The sequence below is a fragment of the Salvelinus sp. IW2-2015 genome, linkage group LG10, assembly GCF_002910315.2.
Source record: "Salvelinus sp. IW2-2015 linkage group LG10, ASM291031v2, whole genome shotgun sequence".
Taxonomy (NCBI): Eukaryota; Metazoa; Chordata; class Actinopteri; order Salmoniformes; family Salmonidae; genus Salvelinus; species Salvelinus sp. IW2-2015.
This window is the reverse complement of record NC_036850.1, coordinates 7,318,690-7,330,244: the sequence shown is the minus strand read 5'-3', so window position 1 is coordinate 7,330,244 and position 11,555 is coordinate 7,318,690. Positions and strand designations below refer to the sequence as shown.

The window sequence follows — 11,555 nt, the reverse complement described above, 5'->3', positions numbered from 1 at the left end:
TGAGCGAGAAGGGTACAGTACAGCAGAGAAGGGATTGGTTCCCCTGAGAGAGTTCCATTCTGCTGGAAGGCCGTGAGAGCCATTTTACTTCAGGACCGTGGGATTACAATATTGGGGTTGATGAAGGCTAGCACAAAGTCATGGYACTTGGAAATAAAGAAACAACCATTCAGCTTYTAAAATGTACATCTTAGCCTATATTATTTTGAAACTGTGTAATAATCACCTCACCTTGACAGAGGTAACTCAGATGCTAACATTAGACCTTCCTCTTAACCCCAAGAAGCCTTTTTAAACACAACGTCCACAGGTTAAAAATGTCCGTATGACATTAAAACAAATACTTGATAGTTTATTGTTTACATGTTACAGTGTTCACTATAGCCTCATGACTCAACATTCACCATAAAATAATTGATTGGTGGTGAAAAAAATCATGACAATTACATATTTGTGTTAACATAGATGAGCAACATGGAAGGCCAAAGCTAGGCCTAATTGGTGTAGGAACAGTGGTGTCAGAACTGACAGAGATTATCCCCACCTGGGTTGAAGTACAAAACATGGTCATGGGCAGGACAAAATGGAGTCAGTTGAGTGTGATCTCATGTCCAAAAATGGACAAAGAGGATTTGATAAGAAAATTTGATGTATTTTGTCTGTTCAGTTGCACTAACTAGTTACACCAATTAACAAAACAAAGTAATGTTTGACAAGCCAGATTGACCATTTGTTTTGACAATATCTCTTGTTACCATACATTTGAGTGAGGGGTACGCCTGTTTGGTTACAGCAAAGTAAAAAATARTAACATTGGTAAATGTAGAAACAATCTCATCAATAATTTAAAAAACACAGRTACCAAATAAATATTCATATCATTAGCAATATACAAAGTACTTCTCGCAGTTTACAGACAGTGCACTATCACATCATAAGTACATTTCAAAATAAATGTGTTCCCATGTTTTTATTTGTTTTCTTTTTATGTTAGTTTGAAAAAGTGCTTTGCTGTATTTTTATTTCTCTGGAGCATACCACCTCCTTGGTATATGTAAGAACTTGAATGATGGAGCATACCACCTCCTTGGTATCTGTAAGCACTTGAATGATGGAGCATACCACCTGCTTGGTATCTGTAAGCACTTGAATGATGGAGCATACCACCTACTTGGTATCTGTATGCACTTGAAGGATGTCCAGTTCTTACTCGAACTTGAAGCTGCTGATAAATGAAACGGACATGAAAAATAACTGTACACATATATACATACGTTATTTATGATCTTTAAAAAGTTCCACAAGAACACAAAAACAACAGCAGAAAGAGATCCAGCTGTGTTGACTTTAGTCACATTCACACGTGTATGTACAAAACAAACACAAAACCTATCATCCTTTCATACTTGTGTAGTGGTAGATCTAACTTTAGATGTATGTGCCTGACTCGAATTCCCAGGCAAATCTTGTGTTGGTATTGCAATAGTTGTGGGGGATGGTTCGAGTTGCATCCATCTCAAGCAAGGATTATGGCGGGAGCTTGTACAACGAAGTATAGTTTGCTGCCACTGACTGATCCAAGTGAAATKTTCTCCTTCTAAGATAGATATTTCAGTAAGTCCGTTTTTGGTCAGTTTCATGTGCCGTGAACTGGTGCTCCTCAGCGGGGAAATAGCGGGGAAATAGGGCCTACTGCTCTCAGGCAGTGGCGAGTGTCAGTCAGTCACCAGGCCTCTTGGTTCTGCCCTTTCTGCCCCGGGTCCGGTGTCTCCGTCTCCGGTGCTCAGCCCGGCCCATAGTGGGACTCTGCTGTCCAGCTGGAGGCCTCTGGCTGTCACGGAGCTTTCGCACCATCTCATGGTCCTTATTGCCTAGCACCCGAGGCAGGAAAAGGGAGGCTTTGTCAGTGCTACGTGTCTTAAAGCCCCTCCTTGGCCGGCCTTTCCCATTGATGGACACATACCACTGCCTCTTGGCACTGGCTCGTCGTTTGCCACTGCCACCCACTGCAGGGGGCTGCAGGGTGGAGTGGTGTCGTGAAGCATATGTGTTGTAGCCCAGCTCATGAATCCGCTCCAGGAACTCACACTCCTGGTTGAACACATCCTGAAAGATAACACAATGTCAATCAACCTTTCATTAATGGCATTGGACCAATACTCAAATAGACCTGAATCTACGAGATCACAATTTCACATGAAAGCTATTCAATTAGGCCTCCTTGATTCACTGACATCCACACACACACACACACACACACACACACACACACCCCTTTGTTTTGCTATCCTTGTGAGGACCAAACAATTTATTCCCATTCAAAATACTTTTTCCCTAACCCCTAAGCCTAAAATAGCATTTTTCCTTGTGGGTACGAGCGAAATGTGAGGACTTTAAGGCCCCACAAAGATAGTAAAACCAAACACAGACACCCACACAAACACAATCCATGTGATTGATCATAATGCCTTGCATTGATGATAGGTTGCTTCAAACTCTTGAGAACTAGAGCAGTGACCAATTAGTTGGAGCAGTCGCACAAGCCTCATATAAGATATGTTGTTTCGGGAAATCCTTACAGTCTGGTGCAGTTTTAGCAAGATAAACACCCCAATGGATAGATGGAATCAAATAGCCCTCCTTGTTACCCGAATCCTCTTAATGCATATCTAGGTATCTTGGCAAATGTGACAACACTTACCGAGGCGTATAGACGTCCTTTATCATTCATGGCCAGATAMCTCCCGGAAAATATCCCCTTTATCGCTACCACTCCAACATCCACTGCTGTGATCTCCATGATGCCTGAGAAGATGAGACCAAATGTTATGCATTGATGCATTCTGAAGAACGTTTACATCRAGCTATAGTAGACTRTAGGAGTAGTAGTAGYAGTASTGTCCTTCATGACGCTATCATTTGGATGACGTGSAGAGGCTTCGCGGTTCTCGGGCTCCATTACGCACAGAAACACGTTGGGCTTTATCATGATAATAAACGTTATGCGTTTTGGTTAAGTGTCGGATGTAGAAACACAACGTCTATGAAATGTTAATAAAAAATAGCTTTACTGTGTATCTTTTTTTCATTGTTGGTTGCAATGTCATCAAAAAAAGTCAATTTTCTCACAAATAACTTGGATAAATTAAGATCTAATTGGATGTTTAGAAGTTGTAAGATTAAAAAATATTACATTAGGGTTTATTTGCTCTATCGTCACCCATTGATTAGTCTATGTAGGKTATTCAGTGGTTTCAGATAATCGTCATTGATTGGATAAATACATCCGCTACGACCCAGCTTTTGTGTCTCTCATAGTCTGTTAATTATGATGTTCATATGTAAAATAGGCCTCATTTTASTGTTTGGGTTTGGCTAATGGGCGCTCTATTGCCTGATAAGTGACTATGCCTAAGTGTTTAAATACAACAGTTAATACGTGTCCTCTGGTCACGTTTWCAAAGATATATAAACATGATTACACTGCYCAAGTCAAATGTGCAAGAGGAAACCATTCAGTATACCAATTATCTGTGAACACCGTAATTGTGACCCTGATGAAGTAGCCTGGGGGGCAGTTTATATGGGGAACAGTGGGAAGTGATCCGTTTGGTATATATTGCATCACATGTATGACAGCTTACCTACCGGTGTTGTCGTCTATATGATCTACTGTACCCCATAGGCGAATACCGTTTTATAAAGAGCATGCCTGACCTAATGCAGCTATGAATGAAAATATAGTCCAAATCGCATGGAATGATAATTCCAGCGCCACACAATTAAAACAKAAATTATTAAATTCAACAGATATTTCCGTTATAAATAAGTTTTTCAAATGCTTATGAAACAATGTTCTTTAACCACATKAAATCTTCAATATAAAACAAAATATATACGCTCTTAGAAAAAAAAGGTTCTGTATAGAAACAAGAAGGGTTATATTGCGTACGTCATATATTATGGTACCCTAAAGATTCTATATAGAACCCTTTTATAGGGTTCTTTGATCAGAACCCCGGAGGGTCTTCACTCAAACAAAATTGGTTCGATATAGAACCCTTGGTTCTTGGAAGAACCTTAAGGGGTGCCATATATAAAGCAAGCATATAACCATGTTTGGTTCTACCCATWACCTTTKTTTCTACGTGTAGGCTACACATATAAAGGAAATACAACATTTATTATAGCCTATACTTACTAAATTGGTTGTTTTCCTCAAGAGAACCGTCTATTTTCCCGCTTGGGTGTATTTGCAAATGATATTTAGTTGCACAGTAAAGTTTTCTGCATCTTGGTGCTCCTCCGAGGTGCTCGTAGACTCCACCGCGTCCCCCAGCATCTCTCCGCTGCCTTGGGTCACACGCCTGGCCCCTGGCACAAGGCGCCCCTGAAGTCCTAGCAAGCCTCGGAGACAGATAATCCTGCTTGCTTTGGTCCAAGAAACTCAGCAACAACAGGAGCTGAATTATAACCATTGTGGCATGGCTGTATATCGTAAGATTCTGGCAAGAATGGATAGAAATGGCATCCGGGGTCCCATTAAAGAGTTGGCGTTTGGCTTTGCTGTAGTGTCGGCAAAACGCAATGATCCTGCCCACGAAACATTGGCAAGTAGAAGTGCTCCTCTGCAGTCTCTTTATCTGAAGTGATTTGGTGAAGCCGTGGTCATCGATTAGAGCCGGCGCGTTGACAACAGTGTGGTGTCGTCCTGGCGTTGTCGTCACCTTTGCTCTCCCTACAGAGGACTGCAAAAACTTCTGGATCCTACAAGGAGCCTATCGTGAGATTTCGCTGATCGACAGCGTGCACAGATCTAAAAGAACCTTCCAGTGACAATAGCCTGAACTCCGACCAATTGATACAAAGGAAAGGGGGAGGCAAGGTATCAGCCTTGCGTGAATCAAGAGAGTGCAGCGTGGATAAAATTACACAGCATTACACACAGTGGCTTATTGCGGAAAACCGCATCACAAAGAGCGAGCCATCTGATGGCAGTTTCCCTCTGAACTCCTCTTTTGAAATATCCCAAAGACCAAATTATACACTGTGGTATAAGACATGTGCGCCTATCCAAGTGCCCTATCAATTCAGTTTAACAGGTTAAGGTAGGAGTCTTAAACAAAACAAAACATGTGGGTCGTGGCTCAAAGATAGGGTTATTTGAAACATCTGCAAACTTTTATATAATTTAAATTATCCTAACCAAGCACTCCCAGGGATCAGTAAACCAACTTTTAGGGTTTAGTTTCTTTCGCCTATTAGGTCCATATTAAAATAGTGTCTCACATAATATTATAAATTAGGCTACGGGTTGTCTAAGTGGTTTGATAGATGACATGTAACTGAGCATTTCAGAGCATTTCATTTGTTTGCCCAGGCCTTCGGTTTGTGTAAATTATTTTCATAATTATGTTACATTTCAGACTTTTTCCTATTTGATTTTGATCAGATAATCTAACCAGCCTAACATATATGAGGTGTTTCCACTATCACACTCTCAAATAGTTGAAATGTATTTATTTAAATATTAATTTCAGTCATTTTTAGGGTGGTCCAAATATCTCAGAGTGACTGTCCTACCAATTTATTAACCCTAGCAGGTGTCATTAAAGATTACGAAATAAATATATTATTATAAGCTTTAGTATTTTTTAATTTGCCCGAATCTTTCTTTTGGTGAGATCGTTTCACAACGGAATCTTCAAGCAATGTGCCTCTGATGGAGAGCATCGCCTATCTCCAATAAGGCATGAAACGCACGGGGACGGAGCGTGGCAAGCCACAGAACAACTTTAGGGAATCTTCCTTTTGTCACAGACGGGTATYCTCAGAACTTCAAATCATTACCATCCCGGAGAGCAAACCGTTAAATTCACTACTGACCTCAAACTATCGACTTGTTTTTCTATAATCAAAAGATGAAAAGTTTATTCGCCATGATACATTTCCAGCATATTTGAACAAGCAGAGAAGCACCATTATTGGCATTAAGCCAATGTTTGAGTCCCAGTGCTCCACAATTGTATTGTCTCCTCCTGCACAATATGCGCATTCATTCCTCTGTCTGAGATTGTGAAGTCCTAGGCTATTCTATTCCTAATATTAAGGCTCGGGCTATGTTGCAGCCGGTGGGCGGAAGAGTAACACGGAAATTACTACTGCCTAAATTGCTTCCATCTTGGTCACATTATGGTTACCATTCTCGTAATTAGCACCATCTACACATCTCTCTGCCCTTTGGCACTACTCCTGAGAATGCGATGAAGGCCATGGTTAAAAACTCCCTAAGGAGTGAACTGTTCATTTGTCTTCCCTTCCCATACGTACTGTGGTACCTCTGTCTGTCAAATATAAGAGGTTTACTTGAATCAATAGAAAGGTGACCATAACATACTCAGCATTGCGCATCGTAGACGCCAGCGAGTCAGACAACATACCAAAACATTAGCCAACCAATGTATGTCATACGTTGTGCTGGTGACCATTTCTGAGAGACTGTCTTGATGTGGCTTGATTCTGACAGACGGTGGGTTGCTGGGGCTTAAGATGTGGTCTGCTGTTTCTTTCAGCAAGTATTTTAATTATGGCCTATAGCAGCCCACAAAGCATCTCAGTAATAATCAGTATGAACAGTCTGATTTGCGCGACACACACACACACACACACACACACACACACACACACACACACACACACACACACACACACACACACACACACACACACACACACACACACACACGGAGGGAGGGAGAGGAAGGATGAGTTGATGCTTAAATTATTCTTAAAAGTACTTTTTGCTTATAAATTATTAAATGGTTTGAAAATGTAATAAAACTGTTATCAAACTTAGTGACAAACTCACTATTGATTTTATACGACCTACTGTAACTTTCACAGTGTTTGACCTATCTTTCATCAAACCTTTTGGAATAAAGACCCCTTTAAGTTGGGCATAATCAGGTTTTAACAACTGAACCAAACTGTAAATGTCCGGCTTGATTATATGGCTTGATTTGGTTGTTTAGAGTTGTGTTTTGGTTATGGTTCCCCAGTTTTATCCTCAAGTAACTTAAAGGAATAATCCACTCAAAAACTGTATTTTGGTATGTTTTTCATTCGTCCACTGTTGATACAGTCCCAACATGTTTTGCATGTCTGCAATCAATCTTTCAAGATATAGGACTTTCAAAAAGCAAATTGTAACTTGCCGTTTTGCATCATATGATGCAAAACATGACATGTAAAACATGTTGGGAGTGTGTCAACAATGGACTAATTAAAAWAWWWATATATATATAGTTTTTACGAGTGGATTATTCCTTTAAACCACGTGTCATCTCCATGGTCCATTTGGTTAAATGGGTTAGAAAGACTGCTTCATTAATTACCACACTCTTAGAAGAAAACGTTCCGGATAGAACCAAAAATCATTATATTCTTGCTTCATATGTGGCATCCCTTAAGGTTCTATATATACGTAGAACCRAAATTGGTTGCATATAGAACCCTATATGGAACCCAAGGGCTCTAAATGGAACCAATTTTGGTTCAGTGAAGAAGTACCCTTGGGTTCTGATCAAAGAACCCTGCAAAAAGGTTTTATATAGAACCTTTAGAGGTGCCATATATGAAGCAAGCAACTAAACCCTTTTTGGTTCTATCCAGAACCTTTTTTTCTGAAAGTGTACACCCAACTATTGCAGCCAAGTGTGTTATCATTCATTTGACAAATGATTAAAAACTATGCTATATCAAGTGCAACCAACACATACATATGAACCTTTTTACTTGAAGAATGAAAGCAAGAATTTCAGGGCTTCTTTTTTAATTGACCCCAAATTCCCCCAAAAAGTGCACAATAGGGTATTTTCTGACATTACAAAGGTTATTAGCCACAGGTCCTTTGCTCGGCCTCTTTGCAGAAAAAGGGAGTTACCAATAATCCAGACCAAATCAAAGTGACCTTTGAACCTTTTTTGCTGTACTTTTTCTCATGGCATGGTTTCTTTAGTGAGCTAGTGATCTGAGGGTCTGGCCAAGGCTGCAGCCACTTTCCCAGACGGGAATGCCTCTCGTCCCCTGACAAATCACCGCTGAGCCTCTTTTGTCCACTTTTACTTTGATCTCACCTGCTTGTCAGAGACTAAGAAAGAACTCCCGTACAGTTCGAATGCATTGCAAACAAATTGGCAACAATTTTCTTCTCTCATACCCCTTTAACCCAAGTTGGTTTGAAAATATTAACCCTAGTTTCGCATCCACATTGATTTTCTGCAACACTTTTAGTGATTGTACAATGATTTTTAAACGAAACATGATTTTGGCTTCCCCATTCAAATGTATCTTGTAATAGACTGTGGGAAGTTATAGTCATCTACTATATATATTTTCTGATGGAGCTTATACACCAAATTGTCGTATATATTTAGATAGTATGGTTGTCGTCCTATTTGTATTAACTGGCTCCATTTGAAATTGAATGTGAATGTTAGACAGCATAGAAATGACATCACGTCTTTTAGGGTGCCCAATTGCTGTCATGTATATGGCCAGATATTATAGCAGTATAAACATATTTTTTAACCACAGAATTATCAAAATCATTTGATCTAAAATAGTACCTGGCCCCTTAGAAGAAGAAAAAAAAAAATATATATATATATATTAAATAGTACCTGGCGCACTGTAACAAGACACATTGCACGTATGGTTGCCACAGCATCTGTGCTGGAGTTTTGCATGTGGATATCAACCTCTCTCTCACTATCTATGTTTTCTATTGACTTACTACAGGTAAAGCTCTGACAATCTCTGTATCTATGTCATATTGGTGCTCAGGTTCAGCGGTGCACCTTTGACATGTATTTGTTTATTTGAAGGACAACAAATGGGATGTTCTTTTTATTATGAGAAGAAGGTCTATTACAAAGTCACCTCAAACTGAAGGTACAACCGCTGGAGCACTCAAGCAAGGAGCAAGCACTTTGGAGATGTAAAATCATAATATCATGTCACCTTCATGCACATTTTCCCTTGTGCAGGATAGCTCTGATATAGTGCACTGGATATGTTTGCACTATGTGAGCATGGATGGCTTGAAGGGTGAGCAGACTTCATCCATGGACCTTTTGTGAGAGACAGGTACAAATCTGTATGCTGTGCCTGATTAAACAGCAGTACTTCAAGTTGTGTCCTGGTAAGAGGGTTCTCTCTCTCTCTCTCTTTCTCTCACTCTCTCGCTCTTTCACTCTGCTCCCCTTGAAACTGGATAGGGCTGTCCTAAACTTCTAGCCCTTTGATTCCTACCTGCAGATCTCAAATACCTTTCGGTGGGACAGTGGAGTGCACTGCACCTTCCAACAGTAAAATGATTGTGGTGGGTTGTAACTCTATAAGCCATCAATGGCTGTCACACACCAAACAGTCACCGGGCAAGGGTTAGCTTGTGGGAGAGACAAAAACATTAGCCCATTTCTTGTCACAGGTTGATAACAAGTACTCCAATACAGATGTCCTAAAATCGTTAAACTCACTCAAACGGTATCAGTACAGCCAACGGTCATAACACACCCACAACCATTTCTCCATTCAAACCCATTCCTTTTGCAAATACAACTAGATGATGATCGGATTTAGTTTATCTGTCAAACAGCGCTCCTCTCAACGGTTCTAGATAAGTTCCCCTGTGGTTGCCACCCTTTGCTCCCCCTCAAGTGGCTGAACTTACCATCAGGGCTTGGGAGGTGGGCAATGCCGTCGCCTTGTCGCAGCGAGACGAATGGTTTGGAGTGACAGCGACGGAGCAGATGTCGGAAACTCATTTAAAACTCAATGTCACCTAATTTCCCTTTAATATAAGGCCATTGAAACAAGGGGTGGGGTGCTCCACAGGGGCCGCTGCATAAGAAAGCTGCATGTTTATAGTGTAAAASACGGATGGCAGAGGATTGTTTACAGCATGGTGTATTGTTCTCAGGTCTCCTTTTCAAAGCGTCACAGTGACATTTATATGGACCCTAGGTGGACTTTTACTCTGGGCTTCTTTTGTGCCCCCCTCCAGAGAGACACACGATAGAAACCCAAGAAAATACCACAGAGGCTACATGAGTATAGCCCTAGCTTCATGCTTAGATGGTTAAGCTGTTGTACGTCATTAAATTGATGTATGCATCATTACATTTTAGATATATGAAATGATTTAAAAAATGTTTGTGTTTGTATTTGTATTTGAGGATGGAAGGAGCTTGATGAGGCTTGATCATGTTTCTGTGTGTTTTTTTATGGATGGGAATTTTGATAATCGGTGTTGGCAACGAATCAACCCAAGTGTGAAGGTGATGGCAACATAGAGCAGTTGGCTGGCGTGTCTGTGGAGTTTGCATTGACCTGTGGAGGGCCACGTGTTGCACGGTTTCTGGGTGGACTGGTATCCATCAACACCTGGCTGATCCAAGGAAGAGACCAGGATGACCTATGACATGACTCAAGGATTGATGATGGTTGTGATTTTTGTCTTCACGCAATCCAATTCAATTCCGAAGAGGTTTCTATATGGAACCCAAAATAGTTATCCTATGGGGACAGCCAAAGAACCMTTCTTTCAATGAGTATACCCATATGTACAGTAGGCTTCTGCCCTAGAACTGGGCCATCTTCCTAGAGTGTGTCTCCCTGGCCACATTCTCTCTCCTCAGACAGCTCTGACTGTCACTATTTGAGCAAATAGGCCCACTGACAGATCTCTGTCCTGCAGGTACTTAACACCACTGCGCTGTTTGCTGATGTCTTTCAGCCGACAAGCCTGAGCTATGTTAATACCATTCTTTCTGATGGGTTCTGAGTGACCCAAAATAGCACCTTGTGTGTGAAGTGGTTCCACATAATTCACCACCCTGCTGGATATAGTACCTTTAAGAAGGGGAGAGGGTATGTGGTGCTGTTCCTAGGAATCAGACAATAGTTACAGCATACATGGACACAAGTGGATGATTACTCTTCTCTGTACTCACAGTCATAGTATACATCAGGGAAAAAAACTGCCACGTACAAGCAATTCACTACACCCGCAATAACATCTGCTATGTATGTGTATGCAACCAATAATTTGATTTTGATGAGTCAAAATTCTGAATAATATGTAGAAGCATACCAACTCAGGGACTGAAGTTGATCCTCTATTAGAAGTGGTTGTGGGAAAGACTGCCAAACGAGGGGAAGTGTCACATATTCCTTGCATACTTCCAATTGTATGCTCTGCAATTGATGTAAATGTTGAGGCCATTATAAAGGACATCATACAACATTGCAATTAGTGATAACACTGAAGCATGCGGTAAGGGCCTGGCTTTTGCTCTCTCTCTCTCCCCCTCTTAACTCTTGTTTGTGAAGAGGGGATTAGGATTATCATTGAATTCACCATACAACAAAGATTTGACCTAGAGCTCTTAGAGGGAGCGTAAACTCTTGTCAAAAGCAATGGAATTAGCGTTTCTGCAATAATGCACTGACAACATGTATGAATACGTAACTTAAAATGGGTTTGTGTAGTA

The 11,555-nt window shown here is 40.7% G+C and overlaps 1 protein-coding gene across 1 annotated transcript; it reads right to left on the bottom strand.

Moving 5' to 3' along the window:
- Nucleotides 1–336: 336 nt before the first annotated feature.
- LOC111969234 (fibroblast growth factor 3-like) lies at nucleotides 337–4,561 on the bottom strand. Its single transcript, XM_023995245.2, has 3 exons — nucleotides 4,202–4,561; nucleotides 2,702–2,805; nucleotides 337–2,106 (listed from the first exon to the last, which is right to left on the bottom strand). The coding sequence occupies exons 1-3, from the start codon at nucleotides 4,476–4,478 to the stop codon at nucleotides 1,720–1,722; spliced, it is 768 nt and encodes a 255-aa protein (XP_023851013.1). The 5' UTR covers nucleotides 4,479–4,561; the 3' UTR covers nucleotides 337–1,719.
- Between the last annotated feature and the right edge of the window lie 6,994 nt (nucleotides 4,562–11,555).